Source organism: Thermobia domestica, chromosome 4, assembly GCF_964235325.1.
Source record: "Thermobia domestica chromosome 4, izTheDome1.hap1.1, whole genome shotgun sequence".
NCBI lineage: Eukaryota > Metazoa > Arthropoda > Insecta > Zygentoma > Lepismatidae > Thermobia > Thermobia domestica.
This window is the reverse complement of record NC_137457.1, coordinates 243,568,079-243,588,716: the sequence shown is the minus strand read 5'-3', so window position 1 is coordinate 243,588,716 and position 20,638 is coordinate 243,568,079. Positions and strand designations below refer to the sequence as shown.

The window sequence follows — 20,638 nt, the reverse complement described above, 5'->3', positions numbered from 1 at the left end:
TCTGCAGTACAACTCAGAAATTATAGTAATTTGCAGGAAAACACAGCAAATCGTTTAATATATTACTTTTGCACAAAATGATAGTAATTTTTGTGATCGATTATCAAAAGCAAATCGATATTTGGGATATGTCTAATATTCGATTATCTGAAATTTTCGATTACAAAAGAAAATGTGAGAACATAAAATAATTAGATACATAAACGTTTGTGAAAGTTCACCTCATTTTCTTTTCCGCACTCAAAAATTTTAATTACAGCTTTCGCTGATTGCAAAAGGAGTTATTCACGGAAATAACATAATACACTTATTCTATATACCGAAATACCTCTAAATTTTGCACGAGACGTGAATAGCTTCAAATTTGTAGTATGTAAAAATTTACATTTCTATTCTTATTATTAATAGAGAAAAAATATTAAATATGCTTTTCTAGGTAACCCTCGTGTGTTTTCCTTCTACTGTTATTTCATTGAGTTCTTTTTTCAATATAGATTCTGATAGCAAACCTGAGTCCTCCACAATCCAAAAGAAAGCAACTGATCTCTCACGCAGCTCAGAATCTTCCAAGTCATCATCTTCAGCATCATCAAAATCAAGTTCCAGATCATCTGCATCATCATCATCGTCGTCGTCATCATCAACACCAACAAAACCGAAAAGTGCAATACGTAGTCGAGCAACAAGTGGCAGTAGTGCAAATAGTAGTGGACAAACCTCCAAAACTAGTTCGGGTGCAAGTGCAGCAAGTAAACGTGTTCAAATTCACGCGTTGAAAGAAATCAAATCAGTAGATGAACCAACCAACCCAGACGTAGAGTTTATTATACAAGTGAAACAATCTTCCAAAACGCCGCAGAAGAGTGGTGGACCAACAAAAGGTGGTAGTTCCGGTTCTTGGGGCGGTACTCCTTCCAGTTCTAGTAGCAGTAGCAGTAGCGGATCTGTGACGGAAGATGATGAAGACGACGACGTAAGCAGCCTTGCAGGCACAGAAACTACGGAAACAACACTTGTCGATAGAAATGAAGATGAACTTCAGGAACAAATTGACAGTCTGAAAACCGAATTAGAACAAATGCGTTCCCGTTGTCAAAGACTGGAGAGAGAAAAAAGTGATATGATTCTTAGGCGAGTAGCTGCAGTAGACACTGCACCTTCCAAAACTGCAGCTTCAGAAGTTCTGAAACTTCAACAAAAAGTGAATGAACTTCAAACTCAAAACGAGGACCTCAGGGATGAACAAAAGAGTCTGAATTTGCGAGTAAAAGAGTTAGAAGAAGAACTAGAATCGCGTCCTGTGCCCGACAGTGCTCAAAAAACAATAGATGAACTTCGATCCAAGTTACATGCGGCAGAAACATTATGTGAAGAACTAATGGACGAAAATGAAGACATAAAAAAGGAAATGAGAGATTTAGAAGAGGAAATTGAAGAAATGCAGGATAATTTCAGGTAAAGCAAATTTATTTAAATAATTAGAGAAAGAAAATAAATAACATACAAAATGTTTAGGGTATATTTCTCTTAAATAATAAGAACAAACTGCCTTCAAAATTTATACAAAGATATATTATAAGCTTAACTAATAATGTATATTAAGTAATAAGTTAGATATGCACATACTATACTGTCATCTAACATTTAATCTTTTTTCTTGTTGTAGTTCTCATTTCTAGATAGAGAACGTTCAATGATCTACAAACAAAAGTCATATCTTTTAGTCTTAGATAAGTTCTTAATATAGTAATATGTTAGAACTATTTATATTATTTGCTTTACTCCATCAGTTTGATATAGAATAAGGAATAAAGTAGTGATATGATGAAACCTTCATACTGATATAAAATATGGCGAAATTAATATTTGCTTTCGTTTTTGGAAAGGTCCTTTTTTCAGATAACTTATCTTTTATGTAAAAGTGACTTAAATCGTCAGATGCTGTCAGTAAGAAACGACAATATTGTATGTGCAATTCACGATGATTGTACATGATTTTAAATCAAATAATAATAATACTTCAACTAGTTAAATAACGCTTTATTATTTTATCTGTTCTCAATTCTTTCACATTTTTCATGAATGAAACTACATTTGAATGGGAAATTATGCACTTAAGCACACATATTAAATCGCAAACGTTAATACTTATGCGTTATGCATACAATTATTATTATTATTATTATTATTATTATTATTATTATTATTATTATTATTATTATTATTTTCAACTGTACCACATTGTATCATAATATATTTCATTAAAGTATTTGTGTTAATTTCCATAACAGTTTCATTTCGACATAATGAACGATAAATTGATAAAGTAGTAGCCAAACATAAAACAAGATAGATTCAACCAAACAGAGATTTGTTCACAGAATAAGAAAAAAGTGATACATCGAAATAAATAACTATAACAGCTTATTAGCTTATTAGTATGAAACAAGAGACAAGAGAAATATTTTAAAGGCTTCAAGAAATAAGTGAATTTTCATTCATTACCAAATGGAAGTAGAACTACTAAATTAAATCCTGATCCAGTACTCTTAACGGAGAAACAGCAACTGAAATTATATATTATTTTAAGTCTTTAAAAAATTAAAAGACAATTAATTACTCCATGTGTATATTCAATCCCATACAAATATGATATTATACGACATATATATATATATATATACAATATGCACAAGGTTGTATTTAAAGACTCGTCCATTATGGCCTAATAAATATAATGGTGTAGTTGATTAATAAAGGAAGCAATCTAAATAAAGGTGAAGCCCAACAGCATTAGTAAGGACGGCAGTTTGAGTTTGTGATATTTCGATTAGTTGGTACTTTAATACTAAACTTTTTTAAAAAATTTACAATGATTAAGTCTCCTATTTATGATTGTTTCAGAATAAGTTTTAGAATAATACAATTTTATTTAATTCTTTTACATACAATTAATTTAAAATTATGTTGTCAAAACACTTGATCCCACGATGTTTATTAAAATTAGTTTGGTACACATTTACTAGCGGTTCTATGGTTTGATATTATTGTACTATTTTTAAAAATAATACAAGCAGAAAGTTACTTTCGAAACATCAAGCATACATAATTTGCTCGTCGATTCAAGAGATTCTTTATCACATGTCTTCATATCACATTTCATATAGTTTTTTAGGAACTAACTCTACACATTAATCTAAAATACCTTTTATACCATAAATGTACAATTAGTTAGTTTAGAAATATAAAACGATATTAATTGAACTTAATTCTAAACTTAGTATTAAAGCCTAGTACTAAATACAGGGCTATTGTAAATAACCTCCCCGTTTTCAAAGTTTAATAACTCATGTTTATTTATTCACAAAAACGTGTAACTTACATGAAATGAAAGAAAAACTTATTTTTTTTTAAATACATACTTGATATGTTCTACGTCAAACATGCTCAATATGAGTGACTTTGTAATTCGACACACATTAATCCGATAGTATAATTCTTGCCACACTCCTTCCAACATCTCAGACTCAATAGACGCAACTACTCTTGAATTAGTACTCGAAGAAGAAGTACTCGAAGTAAGGGAGGCTGATACACTAAGTTGTTAACATAACCCTTTTAAAAAATCGCACGGATAGATATCTGGAAACCGTCCATCCATTGATTTTATAATTTTCTGTTGAGTACTCTATTGACATTATGGTGCCAATGTGGGAGTACTCGTCCTACTTTAAAATAAAATTTTTCATGTCCTCTTCTAGCTGTAGAGAAAGTCATCTCTGTAGCATGTGAAAGTAGGGAAATTCGTTTACAGTGTCCTTCTCTTAAAACATAGAACCAGACATTTACTTACGGGGGACTGAACAAAACACGTTCACCTTGGAGGAATCACTGATATGTTCTTCATAACAATGGGGATTTTCCACAGCTCAGATCCTCACATATTGTTCGTTTACTTTCCCCTAAAGGTGAAATGTAGCCTCATCACTTAGCAGAACTGACTCAATAAAACCACCTCTTTTCACCATCGCAACGCAGAATTAAAATCTCAGCAGGTTTAAGCACTTGCAATAATTTCAATAGGTATGGGTGAAATTTCTAACATTTTTGCAGAATCTTTCACACTGTTGTCAGTGTCACTGTTCAATTGTTTGGTTGCACGAACCGTTGAGTTTTGTGGCCTTCTGCAGAAAGTTGCACGCACATCGTCAACTGTTTTCTCATCAATTCCTGGCTGACATGTTGATTTCCTCTTGCAGATATACCTTTCAGAGTTGAGTGCCCGCTTGATGGATCTAACTCGGATTTTGTCCTGAAACTTCGTTAGACACTAACTACAGACAGTTTTACAAGAAATTCGTTAACAAAAAACTCTATCTGGTCTTCGTTTCCTGCTATCTTGATTTACAGTCGCCCTAGTGGCAGAATGCGTAACTAAACATCAGCTTTACCAGCCACTGAAACTTTTTGAGTTTTTCTTTCATTCAACATAAGTTGCATGTCATTGTAAAATAATATGTAAACACGAGTTATTAAACTTTGAAATCGGGAAGATCATTTACAACATTCTTGTACTTTGATAAAACAGTGTACAAAAATTAAACGTAATTATTTTATGATGAAAGTTACAATAACCAATTACATATATAAAATCTAAGTCTAGGTGTACTTATAAACGATTCAAAATTAACAATAAGCATAAGAGGATTTCTGCATTTGGAATTAAATTACTGAGTGGTATTGAGTAAATGAACTGAGGTTGTTTTGGTAAAGATTACAAATATATTGCTTTTCAACAATATATTATATACAACTCTTGTTAACGATATTTTTCTGATTCTTACGTCAACAAAATTACATTACCAAATCGTTGAAGGTACCATCAATTTTGATAACGTCGGAAATCAATTTCTAATTTAAAATGACGTTTTCACTGAGAAAACTAAAATGTAAGATTTCCAACATCTTTACACTACACTTACTAATTATCGTTTATTTATTTAGAGAAGATCAAGCTGAAGAATATGCATCATTGAAGAAGGAACTAGAGCAAACTGCCAAAAACTGCCGAATTCTTCAATTTAAGTTGAGAAAAGCTGAAAGGAAGACAGAACAGTTGGAAGCTGATAAGTTAGAAATCGAAAGAAAATGCAGGGAATTGGTCGGAGGATCAACGGAAGTGGACAGAGCCGAGAAAATCAAGAAACTAGAACAAGAACTAGCAATATCGAATGAAGTGTCCCTTCGTCTACAGAAAGAAGTGGAAGAACTTCAGGAGAAACTGAAAGCTAAAAACACGCTTCAAGTTCCTTCCTTAGATACACAGAGAAAAAGAGCTCCAAAGCTTGGACAGATTGCTCAGACAGCTCCTGGTGAGGTAAGCAAAATAGACACGAATAAGTTTTAATAAGGATACATATACAGAGTGGGCTATAAGTCCCTTACCACCCCTTGTAAAATCCGTGTTCGTGGAAAATAGTGAACAACAATTATGTAGTAACATAGTAGGCCAAGGGGGATGTCGGATTGTGATGATAACCAAGATGGCGGCCATCTTGAAAGCCGCCATCTTGAATTCACGTCAAGATTTTTAAATGAGAACATGGTCATGCGGCACATCATTTTAGGCTAGAATTTAAAGACAAACACAATGGTGTAATCGGTTTGTTGATATCTTAATTTGTTCAAAAGTTACAGACATTTCAATGTGCTAATTTTACCTGTCACGCATGGCGGAGCACGTGCTCTACGTGGCTCCGATCCCGAGTTATGCACAAGGTAAATCGTTCAACAAAATTGTCCATGACCCTCAAAAGAGTTTCTGGCAAAATATCGGCACAGGCTGGAAATATGCGTTCTTCCAGGTGTTCAAGATCCCGGATCTTTTCGACGTATACCTTTGCCTTCAGATGATCCCACAGATAAAAATCCAATGGCGGCAGATCTAGTGATCGTACTGGCCATTCAATGGGATCATGGCGCCCAATCCAACGTCCAGGCAATTGTTCATCCGATAGGTACGGACATGTAATCCGTAATGCGGAGGGGAACCATCCTGCTGGAAAAAGAGTGGAAATGTGCCGTCCTCGGACAATATGGAAGGGAGGATGAGATCCCGCAACATATCCAAATACTGTTCAGCAGTGAGGGTACCAGAAATGATGAATGGACCAATTACTTTGGTGCCCCATAGACCACACCACACCATTAATTTGCCTGTACCTACCATTTTGCAAGGGTCAACCCACTGAGGATTTGTCGGGGACCAATAGCGACAGTTTTGCTTAATCACTTCTCTTCAGATAGATGATATTGAAGTTGCAATTTATACGGATGCCACTTGCTTTTCTGTAAGATACGTCTGATGGATGTACGGCTGACACAACATTCTATGGACAGACGACGGGTACTGCGGTGTGGTGATGTAGCAAATGATGCCAGCACTGCTACTAATGTGGCTTCATCTGTTTCGGTCGTGGGTCTTCACACCTGGGTTTATCTGCTATGGAACCAGTATCCATGAACTTCTGGAAGAGTTGGGTGACACTAACATGAGACACAGGTGTCGATCTGGGTGCCTGGCATTGAATTCCGCTGCTACAGCCCTTGCACTCCTTCCTCCACATGCCCTGATCAACTCCTTCCTCTCTGCTGTCGTTAGCGGCATAATTATGCACCTGCAACAACAGAAACAGTACGGTAAAATTAGCAGTTTGAAATGTCTGTAACTTTTGAACAAATTAAGATATCAACAAACCGATTTCACCATTGTGTTTGTCTTTAAATTCTAGCCTAAAATTATGTGCCTCATGACCATGTTCCCATTTTAAAATCTTGACGTGAATTCAAGATGACGGCTTTCAAGATGGCCGCCATCTTGGTCACCATCACAATCCGACTTCTCCTTTGGCCTTCTATGTTACTATATGGTGGTTGTTCACTATTTTCCACGAGCACGGATTTTACAAGAGGTGGTAAGGGACTTATGGCCCACCCTATATATATATATATATATATATATATATATATATATATATATATATATATATATATATATATATATGAGTAGACAATTTTTGTAATTATTGTTTCCAGATTCAATTTCTTGTGTACTTTTGAACTAAACTGCAATGCTTATATATACTTCTGAAATATGAAAGATACGTAATGTATATGATCATGTTATTTCTTAAGTTTTTATTCTTTGAATATTAATTATTAAATAGTGCTTTCTTCAAAAAATCTATTATTTTCAGCAAAAAGTTTTATCTTGAAAATTAAAAAGAGGTAGAAAAATTAAAATTATATATATTTATTAAAATATTAATATCATTAATAAATTATATAAATCATATATATATATATATATATATATATATATATATATATATATATAGAAAGAGAGAGAGAGAGAGGATGTTTCAAAACAACACCGATAACGTTTGGGAGGTGATTCCTGACACCAAGATAAGACAAAAAGTATAGACCAACTTGGGTGTAGAAATCCATCATTTCAGACTTACAGGCTGCTGAAAACATGAAAAAATTAACTTTAAAGGTCCATAGTTCCAATACTGTGGAACATACCGTAGTCAGGTCAAGACCTCACTTAGGAACTAATATGTGCGCTATTTGGCTACGGGCATATAATTTGATGTACTCACCAACAAAAATTGTTGCATGAGTATCGCAGGATTCTGAAACATATATTTCTGGATAGCGCACATATTAGTTCCTAAGTGAGGTCTTGACCAAACTACGGTAGGTCCCTTAGTATTGGAACTATGGATCTTTAAAGTTCATTTTTTCATGTTTTCGGCAGCTTATAACTCCGAAATGACGGATTTCTGCACCCAGGTTGATCTATACTTTTTGTCTTATCTTAGTGTCAGGAATCACCTCCCAAACGATGTCGACGTTATTTAGAGACACGATATATATATATATATATATATATATATAATAAAGTTAAAACATTTTATTATATAATACACATGTAACATACACAATGTATGTGTTATAATTTTTATGTAGTTGTCACGATGTTTTCTGCTCATGTCTTAATTTTCAGTTATCAGCGTTTGTAATTTATCTTCTTCTTCTTCTTCTTCTTTTTTTTTTTTTTTTTTTTTTTTTAACAAACTGTAGACCATTAGCAGAGAGTCTATGCGTGGAGGGTCACAGGACGATCCAGCACAGCTTCTTCGTGATCTTCAAGATTCCATGGAAAGGGAAGCTGATCTTCGAGAACAGCTGCGCTTTGCAGAAGAGGAGGTAATTATCAGTATTTATAGAGTCAGATACGATTTGTTGATTTTAACTATATGGTAGCAATTATTTGCATCTTGATTTTAGAGCTCTCAATTTTCATCAATATTTTCAGCACCAAAATATTTAACATTATACTTATTTGCGTAAGAACTGCATTGTATATTTTATTTTTATCAACTTGATGCATCCAATATTAAATAAACAAAAAATATTGAAATTTTGTTGGTTATAATATTTTCCTTTCGAAGAGGAGATCAATATTATGATATTTGTTGCTTTCACTAGTAATAATGTAACATGGAAACTTAAGTTCATAAATGTATTCTTAAAAATGTTTATTTTCTCTCAAGTCATTGTTCTATTGTGAGATCGTAAGGAATAATGAAAACTTTCCAATTTCAAACTGGAAAGTTATACCTTAAGATCTATAACAATTAAAAAAACTAAGAATCTTTGATTTTAAAAGATGTTCAAACTGAAAGAAATTAAAGAAGGTGAAAGAAAAAGAAAATAACTTACCACATTTATGAAGTTGTGTAAATCATTAGAAAAATAGTTTCACGTTGGATTATGGAAATTGGACGATGTCTGTATTTATATATACTTTTTTGTAAATAGTAAGATTGTTTCTAATTTTCTCGAAATATCAAGAATTGTCAATTAAATCTACAATATTTGTTTTCTATTATTTTACAATACGTTTCAAATTCCATGATCTTTTTTAATTTGCTGAGGAAACTTTACTATTGAAACGAGAGCATAGTGTGATACGTAATATGATTACCAATAATGTTGGTATGATTAAAAGGAAAAAGAAGTGAAGACTTCCCTAATGAATGAGTATTTGAGAAAATGTTAATGAGATTTTTCTTGTTTTATATTCATGAGAATGTTCAATCGAATTACATAAGTAAAATTCTAATTTAATTAACTGCTTGTATAAAATTTGGATGTAATTTTAGAAGAGTCGTTTGCACGTAGACATTACCTTATATTAATTCTAAGTACAGTCTGTCAAATTATATTGATATCTCTACTAACATAAAGATTTTATTTAGGTTCAGATACCAGATTATAGAAGTGATCAATATAGTAGATCAAATTCTAGACGCAAAAATCGACATAAAGGGAATACAAGAGGTGGATTCATAAGTGCAAGACAAAGCAAGACCTATGAAAATCGTCCAGAAACATCTAGAAACATAAATGCAGCAGGCAATATGCGAAGAAGTAATGATGCAATGAGTCGGTCTATACCAGCAGCTAATATTCGAGAGTCAGATGTGCAAAGAAAACTATACGAAATCAAGAGTAAAAATATTGAAAGAAATGATTTCGAATTCGTATATTCTGAATCCATGTTTCCACCTCTAGGAGTAAGTAGAACTAGAGATTCTTATACGCAACATACTAATATCAAAAGAACTCAATGTAATGACCCTCATACATTAGTTGAATCAAATAAATCATCCAAAGGTATCCAAACAGAATGTTCTGAGTATCCTACTGGGGTGAAGAAAAAGCATGCAGGGGATTCCGTCTCATTTGTGCAAAGATCTGTGCAAACGGAATTTACAAAAGATTGTTCTGTAGCTATTCAAACGGAATTCTTACAAAATTGTTCTGTAGCTGTACAATCAGAGGTTGTTGACATTTGTTCTATCGCTGTGCAAACAAAAGTCAGAGAAGATTGTTCCACAGCAATACAAACGGATGAAATAAAAGACAATTCCATAGACACGCAAACAGAAATTATAGAGGGCAGTTCCATTTCTGTGCAAACAGAAATAACGGAAGACAAGTCTATAGCTATGCAAACGGAAGTCGTTGGGGACTGTTCAATACCTATACAGACTGAAGTCACAGAGGGCTGTTCTGTAGCTATCCAAACCGAAGAAAAAGAAAACTGTTCTATATACATACAAACGGACACCTTCAAAACTGCTAGCACTAGATCCGTTCAAATTACAGAAGTAGAATTAGAAACAAAAATAGCAATAAATAATGAAACACAAACTGATGTACCAATAATAGCAATAAATAATGAAACACAAACTGATGTACCAATAATAGCAATAAATAATGAAACACAAACTGATGTACCAATAATAGCAATAAATAATGAAACACAAACTGATGTACCAATAATAGCAATAAATAATGAAACACAAACTGATGTACCAATAATAGCAATAAATAATGAAACACAAACTGATGATAATGTTAGTAATGGAAACGCAAGTAAATCACTTGAACCATGTGAAATTGTAAATGAAATTCAATCTTTGACAAAAGTTGAAGAAACAAACAACCAAGAGCAACTGTGTAATAAAAATGAAGTAAACCACAATAATATGAGTAATAAATCAACTATTTCAACAAACGAATCTTCTACTACAGGAAAAAATTACCTTCAATCATTAAACTGTACTAACAATGATGACGAACTTAGTTTAGAAGACGTCAAGTCAAGAACTGTAGTTAATGACGAAGCACATACAAGACAAACTAGTGAAATTAATGATCCAAAATCGAGCATTCAAAGTGAGAAAGCTAATAGTGAAATTGTAAGAAATCATAAAACTGACACTCATTCTGATAGTTCACCATCATCTAATAGTTCTAGTTCCAATAAACAATCTTCGGAATCATCTGAATGGTTTCCTTTCCCTACTTTATTCCCGTTAAAAATGATGCGACAGTTCCAGTTCTCCTTGAACACTATTGTGCCTTCCAGCAAGCAATTGTTAAATGCCTCACCAATGGGAATTTTAATGACTCCAATAGGTAACTATAGATTATGTATTTTTTTATTCATAATTGCAACAATAAGTGACCAAGAATAAGATATATTCTTGAATCAGATAACAATAAAGTCTACAGACCATGCATATATTTATTTTTAAAAACGCCAAATATACTTTTATTTTGTTTCAAATTTATTTACCTGTATCATAGAAGCAGCTTTTCAAGTTCGTACTTAAAGAGATGAAAAATGCGAGATATGGAGAGCGGAGACCTGAGTAGATTATAGAAAGAAAATAGTATTTGCTTCATGATTTTTCCATATTTTTTTCCATTAAGACAATTCCAATCAGGCAGTATCTTAAAACCTTATACAGGATGTCCCACATAAAACCGATACACCCCACGCACGAGATTCAAGTAACACTTTAATAGTAACAATGAACTAACTAACAATGAATAGATAATAGTAACATTAAACAGTTACCTGTTTATAAGAGATGCTGGAAGTGGTAGCCATAGACATCCAGGCATCGTTGACCTCGTTTGATGACGTTACCAGCAACGCGCTGTAATTCTGCAGGCATGATGTTGTTAATTTCTCTAGTAATGTTCTGTTTAAGATTGTATATTGGGGATTGTCAGTTACACTTTGCTTTTCAGTTCATAAATAAAAATGACACGATGTTAAGTCTGGGGACCTTGGGGGCCAAAGGCGTCAACTGACAAATCTGTTTTCAGGGAACACGTTGCTGATGTGGGTCACACTTTGATTGGATGTGTGGGCGGTTGCTCCATCTTCTTGTAATACTGCTTACAGCTTCTCTGCATCTGTTAATTGGGCATAGAAAGAGCCAAAGATCTCTAGATATCTGGCATTGTTTAAGGTGTCATGGAAAAATATGGGGCCAATAATGTGCATGCCGGACAAAGCACACCAAACACCTATCTTCTACGACCAGTTCTGCAATTCTGGGAGTTTACATAACCTGACAAGTGAAACCAGACCTCATCTGATATGAAGTAAAGCAAGGAGTCCAAGTAACCGTTAGCAATCTCTGTCACAAATGTTCCTGGTCGCCCAAGCACTGATTCAACACATAACACATTGCACCAACACAACAATACGAGTTTCTCACAACAACTGACATACGAACACACTGCTGCATTCAACTTTCCGATAAAATGCAGTGTAGCCAACTTTTGAGACAGTGTTGTCACCCCACAAGCAATTTAACTAGAGATGATTAACACGTACATGAGACATACTGGTTTTATGTGGGGAGACCCTGTATAAGTAGGAACGTAAATTGGGTACTGCTTTGCTTTACTAACGTTTGTCTAGAATACCAAGAAATTATCTTCTTCTTGGTCACTGATTAATGTCTAGTTATTAAATAGCATTATGACTATTGTTTTCTGTATTTTCAGGCACAAAACTTAAGGAAGAAGCTCTCCCGTGTTGAAGATGACAATGAATCTTTGGTGTTGCAGCTGAAGAAAATGGCTACGAAGGCCAGAAGTACGTGCATATAGCCTTCCTGTATTTCATGCTAAATTGTTTTACGTTTATTTTGCAATTGCTAAATTAAATTATTTAATAATCCCATTACCCGAGAAAATATTTTTATTCGTATTGGTTTCTACCTAAATTATTTTGTTACTTGTATTTCACGCATATTTGCAAGATATGCAGTACTTTATTCATTTTCATTTACTTTTTGAAATACTTATTTATTCTAATACCAATCGTGGCATGGACTCGTTCCATATCTTTGGCATGCAATGCACTTACTTCGCTGTGTAACCTTCATATATTTAATTAAATTTTAATAAGACAAATAATCAATTTTGTTATTTTCTTTTTATTTGAGGTTCATTAACCCTTCAGAACATTGCTATACCAGCATGAATAATACCGTTTAATCTAACCAAGTAATCCTCAAAATATTTTTTTAACATTATAGAACTTCTAAATCAATACCTAAATTCGTTCTTCTATTTTAGTTTATTGTTTCTTATTAGTTTATTATTGATAGTCATTTCTTGAACTTATACTGTACGTATGAAGTAAAGAATGTAAGATTTATGCTATTAAATTTAGTTTTTATCCTTTCAAAAATACATAAAAAGGCATGTAACATATCTATATACAACAATGCACTATCTATGAAATTGCATTCCACTTATGCTTTCCGGGTTTGTAACCATTTTCTAATGCTGCACAATACCAATTTTCATTGTCACTGAAGGCATCAGATGTGTGTGTACAAGATCTTTATCGAATAACAATGTACCGTACAATATTGTCGTGTCTCTTGCCAAATTTATGTTAGTTTTCGGCAATGAACTGAAATAAATATCGTTGGATATCGAGCAAGATAATCATAAATTTTAAAAAAATTATACAATCATTACATTAAGGAACTCAACAAATTATTTTATTTGTTTCTTATATGTTGGGTTAGTTTAATTTGCGTCATTTAATTGACCATAGCCCTTTATTAGTTATAGCTCCAGAATGTTTAATAGCTTTACTTAGTTTAGCTCATCTGAATTTTATAACATGACAAAAGGCATTGGACAAAGTGTGATGTGATATAACAGACTAGCATATCACAATAGCTGTCACTAGCATATTTGATTTAATGAACCGAATCTTGTAATCTTCCAACTATTATGCGAGAACGTGCAATTTAGGCTAAAGGGTTCAGTAATAAAGAACTATATAGAAATATTTCATAACCAGAAGATGTAATTTTAAAAAAAGGGGAAAAAACACAACAACATGAGACATAGACATGAGTGGATATAGAAAAAATGAAACACAAGAAAAAGTATAAATAAGTGTACTTAGAAAAGTGTAAAACATTTAATTCTAAAGGTTATACTTACTTAATATAGCAAATTATAATTCTCTCAGACTTACTTATTAATTGTTTACTTATTTTAAGTATTCAACATGAATCTAAAATAAAATAAAAAAAACTAATTAATTTTTAAAAATATTATTGGATCAAATAGAAAGATTCCAAAAAAGACTCTAGAAAACTTCAATGAACTCAAATTTTGTGCGAAATTTTCAGTACTACACTCTATAGTTGAAAAATTCAATTTTTTAAGTATTCCATCCGCATTTTATTAATTCCAACTTATGTTTCAAACGTACTGATTGCATTCATTATTCTAGTTCAACTAACTTGAGAATAGTTGTATAATTATTGTGGCATAATTTTAATTGTTACATGTGGTAATTCTATATTTCAATATGAAACAGATGTTTTTCTTCAGCTTCTCCATAAATAATTATTTTAAATTAAATCCTTTCTCTAATTACAAGTAAGGGGACACAGCGACTCAGCAGTAGAGTGCTTACTTCTGGTGCGTGGGGTCCCTGGTTAAATACCCAGCCAAGTGAGTTTATGGTGGAAAATATCGTCTCCGTGGTTTTCTTAAGGTACTCCCGTTTTCTCCCACCTTCTTATTCCACCAATTATTCCATTATCATTCACTTGCTTTAATCGTCGTCTCCTTAACATAAAGATATAATCGTGGAACGTTAAACGGAAAGATTTCTAAGTACAAGTATCATGCTAATAGTTCACTACCAAGATAGATAACTTACTAAATAATCTGATTTGTTACTAAAAATTAAAGTAAAATATTTGTTGTAAAAATAAGTGATAATCTGACTTGTTTATCTATAAAATTCCTGCATTTTAGTTGTTACCTAAAATACGAGATTTTGTGTCCATTTCTGCACTCCAACTGTATAAGCAATTTTACTAATAAATGTCTCAACCATAGAAGGAAAACGGGATTTGCAACGAACTTTTAAATATTTCTATAGTTACATTTTTATAGATGTGGGTGAAAAAATCTTCGAAACTGATATGAATATAATTGCTAGAACCTAAGGACGAGACTATAATTAAACCTTAAAAACTGTGATCTGCATTCTTGCTACCAATTATTAATATATCTTTAAGTTATGAAATCGATCTGAGTTTCAAAATATTATAGTGTGGTCCATTACAACATTTTATTTGACCATTACATGTATATATTTGAGAACAAAGACAAGGCATGTTAATTAAATTATATTTCTAAAACTTCAATTTATACAGATTTTTTGGGTTATATATACACACTCATAAAGGAGAAATAAAACATTTAATTCTATCAGGCTGGTTAATATTATATTTAAAATTATTGTTCCATTGGAATACACTAAAACGGTTATATTTATGCATCAGCATAATACCTCAATTATTTGTTTTATTTACTTTCATGAATCTGTATCAGTATTGCATACCTTATATCTCAAGTATTTTGTCCATACTTCTTAATATAGACATGTGTATCTTGGAAGAAGACATGTGTATAGACATGTGTATTGCATATGTGATTATATATTTTTCTTTATTTCAATTATGAATAAGAAAACTCCTGAGTGCCGTTAGAATTTCGCTATTAAAAAAAAGTACACTCCCTCTTCTTGACGAGTCGACTAGATTTAGAGGTGGTGTGTAAGTAAGGTTTCACACTTATTCGACTTTCGTACGTACAAGGAAATGATTCAGTTAACATGACGCTTTGTCCGCCTTTACTTCCTAAAGTGGCTCGCAAGGGAAGTCATATAAATATAAATCAAAGTTTTATCGCTTCAAACTAATGGAAGAAAATTATCTAATATTCTAAATGCTGTATTTTCTTCTCTTAGTTTGAAAGGAAAAATATGATTTTTACCGATGTGACTTCCCTTGTGAGCCGTACCTACAGAAATTGGTTAACTCTTTTCTTGTGGGAGAGTGTGACTAGAAAGAAAACCATCGGGGGTAAAATTTAGACTTTCCAGTTGGTAGGTCTTATCAACTACGCCACCGTGTCTCTGGAACTATGTTAATTTTTTACATTCATCTGGTGCCTTCTCATATTAGATCTGTTTTAATATTTCGTTGATTCAATATTAGTAATATACTTTCACATACATAAGTATAATAGTTTATCACCTGTATAGAGAGTTAAGCTACTATTTAGCTGTTACAATATAAACAAGTGAGACATTAAGCAAGAAGCTACTTTGTTATGCCTGTATATTTATCCTATGAACATTTTTAGGAACTCTTTTGTTTCCTTCGTCAATCACGAAATAAACTAATGCCAAAAATTAAACTCACACTTTTACTAGTCAACATATTTTATAACCAAATCGTACGTAAACAGAGTATAATCACTGTCAACAAAACACTCATAACTTGTTTGTCAAAAACTGGAAGACATTTATAAGTAACGAATGTCTTACTTTTAACGCATTTATGCCTCCTAGTTCTTATAAATTAGTTGTGAGTTCTTACTAGATAATGATTATGTTTTGTTTACGTATGACGAAATTATAACATCAGTGTATTTAATTTTGACTAGTATGAATGGAAGTTTTGTTTTGATGTTATTCCTTTTAGATGCTATTCATTGTGGTTGACGAAGGAGATAAAAGAGTTCTTGAAAATTCTCACAAGAAAAATACTATGTATAATCAAGTTAGTTTTTCGTTAAGTTAATACTCTTGTGCCATACACTTTTTTTTATTGTATAAACAAATATAGTTTTCGTTTGAAAAAACATCATTATAAAGTTAAGTAGCCATATAACGAACATTTAAGCAATATTTTAACCCACTAAATATTTCAAAAATTGTTTGAAGCATATATATTTCTAAAGCCTAGCCTTACTTTTTCTAACTTCCACTCACGGGTAAAAACAATTAATTTCAAATATGATAAAATAGTAAGTCTTAAAGAGAAAGTTTAACTACTCTTAACGTAGATCTCTTTCTATTGAAAATATTGTTAATATTATAAAACAATTTTAATCGTCTGTTTTAAATATTGTAATTGTAAGCAAACACAAATTTACGCAAGATAATGGAACATCAATACAAATAATATTGAACTAAAACTTAATTTTTTTTTCTAAAAATATACCTCCTCGCTCATTGTTTCAGAAATCTATACAAAATGCTTGAAATGGGAAAATCTTAAGGGATACGATTAATATACTGTTTATTTGAGGAGTAGGAGGAGAATTTATATAAAATTTTATGAATACATATTGCTTTACTTACAGAACTTAGTGCAGCAAATAAACATATAATGAAGACATTAGTCTAACACCAACAGATTACTAGATTATTTTTGTTTAAAAAATACAATGTAACAAAGAGATTTGTACACACAGTATACATTTAGTTACACTTTTAAAAGAAATGTCTCTTAACATGGAGCATGTCGGGTATTCTATTTAAACTTTTTTATCACCTAAATAAAAATGAAGAATAGTTTACTTACACATACAGTATGTGCTTCTATTTTTTATTTTTATTTTTTGTTTTAATCAAATAAAATGAATTTCATATAATATATATTGTCGGTAAAATGAGAAAACATAAAATATATTTAAATAATGCATGTATATATATATATATATATATATATATATATATATATATATATATATATATATATATATATATATATATATAGAGAGAGAGAGAGAGAGAGAGAGAGAGAGAGAGAGAGCAATGAAGCAAACGTGAGCTTTAATTGAAATGAAATCTTTAGTTTTACGTCCCACGGTTATGCCGATTAGGCTAAAGGAGACGGTGATGATGAGAAATGAATGAAATGGTGGAATGAAGAAAGTGGGAGGAAACGGGAGAACCCACGAGCACGGTGTTTGTCCACTACAAAGTCCACACGGCGCGAGCTGGGATCGAACCAGGGACCCCAAGCACCGGAGGTGAACGCTCTACCACTGAGCCACCGTGCCCCCTGAGCTTTAATTCAATTGTAGCTTTGCAATTGCTGGTTTGCATGATATCAATAAATAGAACGAAGCGATACATATCTTAGTCTTGGTAGTTTAACCAATTCAAAACATTAATATTATACAAATGACAATTACGAGAGATAAGGATTTTTTTATTTAACATTATACTATTCCGAATTCTTATCCTATTCAAATCTTGACTACCAAAATTCAACATTTATTAAATCTCCAAAGCTCTCGGTACGTGTACTTTCTGAATGCAAGGTCACTAATTCGATTCTAAATAGACAATAAGTTCACGTTTCATACAGCCTAGATACTAAAAGAGATGTCATCTCCTAAGAAATAAACATAAATATCAATTAGCCCTAAAACCCTTGAACTTGGAGCATAAAACTAATACAAATAGATATATTCATTCAGTTAATTCTAGACACACTGAGAACTAAACACATAAGATTATTAATAAAGACATAGAACCATCAAGAAGAATAATTCAAAGTTTTAGGAATTCAATTAGTTTTATTCTCGTAATCAGAGTGATTATCAAGTTGAACATACACTAAGTTTTACTATTCGTGATCATTTCTACTAAATATTTCATTACATTACATTACCTTGTAACTACAATTTTATTATTAATTCAAAATAAAATACTTTTTATATTGTCAAATCTGTACCAAAGCTAGTTTAAAATCGGACGTCCTTATGTTTTAGATTCGTTAAATTGTTCTTGGTATTTTGGAATCTATAATATGGAAGATACGCATAATCGCCACAAATTTACAAGTTACTTAAAAATGTTCTTTAGCAAGCATAGTATTAATTTAGACTGAACACCATGAAGGAACACTGGGAAACTTTAAGAGGTTAAGAAAAATATTTGACCTCGAATAGTGGGGTGTACGAAGAAACATGCATGTATGAAACAATGTACAATGTAGAAAAGATTAACATTGAATTAAAAGAACAGAAAAATACCGCTTAAACTGAAAATCATATTTATAAATTCTCTAAACATTTTCAAACTAAGTACAAAAACGAAAAATTTAACAAAGTTCAGATAGACAAATTATTGAAACCTGGAATATTCGAATAAACTAAATTTTGGTGTTTCTCACTTAAATAGATGATGGAATAATATTGTTATTTTTATGCGGATTTGTCTATGAGTGGCAAGAGAAATATATATAACATATATAACACTGTCATATAATTGTGTGACCGATTTAAAGTCACGTGGTGCGATGACAATTAGAAAGCAATATACATAGTGTTATATATAGCGATTTAAGATGTTCGTATGGTTAAACTTCGTTGAATTTCTTCGCACTAATCATATGTTTACATTTTACACTACTTTAGTTCTTTGCATGAAAGATAACTTTCAAGTCCGAAGTATCAAGAAGAATTTAATGTAATCTTAGGAAGAAACGAATACTGTATCTTGAATTTTCAAACATAACAACAATTTTAATTTATTCAAATTAATTCTTTATAGATAATTATATCCAAATTGCTATTAGAAGTATAATTAAAATAGTTGCCAATATAATTACGTTTCACTTAGCTCTGTCTTGCTTGCAGATTGGAGTACATTAATAACGCAAGTAAAGGTTTAAAAAATGCGATAGTACCGTATTAGCGATGTCTAGAAATTATATTTTAAAGTCATTGTTTCTCAGGAACTAATTTAATATATACATTTAGAAAAGAGGTATTTGTTAAGTCTATAGCTTATATCATATTACGTAATCAGTATATTACGCTGTATTACTTAGAAAGTAAATGATGTCACCTAAATCCATTGTATTCGTATTGGTACTATAACTGAAGTAATTCATGTGACAGGCCGAAGACACAGTCCAAGCCCTGCGCGAATGACGCCTGAGCCAAATTTGGAAAAGGATGAAGGGATATCAGATGACTTGGAAGACCCAGCTGAATTAAAGTTACAGCTGGAGTTAAATGAACAGGTGAGTATGTAAATTAAATTAAATTTATTCCCTAGATTAGTTACATGCAGTGGCGTATCCCAGGATGGTTTCGAGGTTTAAACCCTCCTTCTTCAACAAGGTATTATGGAAAAATAACTATATACAAAAATGACGCTTGTCCTGACAGAATATGAGATTAAATGCTCGAGGTCCTCCCCCTTCTCCCTTTTACGACGTACCCGCACGATTGTGCGGATACCACCTACAATCACTAATAATTATTTATTTTTGTGTTGCGTTTTATTTCTTCGGTCGGGGACGGCTCGATACAATTTTGCGGGCCACATGAATCGTACAGATGCGTCAATGCCAAACGAGAGTGCATATTTCTTTTGTTTGCGGTTGAAGTTTGGTTGGAATTTATAAAGATGTTAAAAGGTTCCCGTGCGAAAAGGGTTATGCTCAGTGGCGTATTTACGATTTTGTTTCGGGGGTGGCTTTGCTAACTTTCGGGGGGAGCTTTGCCTAAAAATGTGAAAATTTTGCAAGATATTTCATATACTTTACTATAGTAAGTAAGATTTCGGGGGGCTTAAGCCCGGAAGTCCCCCCTAAATACGCCACTGGTTATGCTATTCTATGAATGCCACTGGTTACATAGTTATACCTGCTGGAAAATTATATGAGCTTGGGCTCTTTGCTATCAGTGCTTCTCAGTGTTGTAATTTGTAGAAATAGAAGTGCACATTAATGTTATTGTAATAAATTTTAGGGGAGTTTTCATTATATAAAAATATTAGTAAGAAGTAAGTGCACTGATCAAACATCGCCCAGCTGAACGTGCACTATCTTGCAGC

At 32.2% G+C, this 20,638-nt stretch overlaps 1 protein-coding gene across 6 annotated transcripts in view; it reads left to right on the top strand.

Moving 5' to 3' along the window:
* Nucleotides 1–20,638, top strand: part of LOC145683952 (uncharacterized) — a 304,183-nt gene that overhangs the window by 179,505 nt on the left and 104,040 nt on the right. For 5 of the 6 annotated variants that reach the window (XM_081755665.1, XM_081755663.1, XM_081755664.1 and 2 more), the window contains exons 6-10: nt 495–1,455; nt 5,005–5,377; nt 8,149–8,274; nt 9,330–11,058; nt 19,696–19,820. In XM_081755665.1, coding sequence (XP_081611791.1) covers nt 495–1,455; nt 5,005–5,377; nt 8,149–8,274; nt 9,330–11,058; nt 19,696–19,820 — 3,314 coding nt within the window. Of the gene's footprint in view, nt 1–494; nt 1,456–5,004; nt 5,378–8,148; nt 8,275–9,329; nt 11,059–12,447; nt 12,539–19,695; nt 19,821–20,638 lie in introns of all 6 variants that reach the window. The other variant, XM_081755666.1, reaches the window with a different exon arrangement.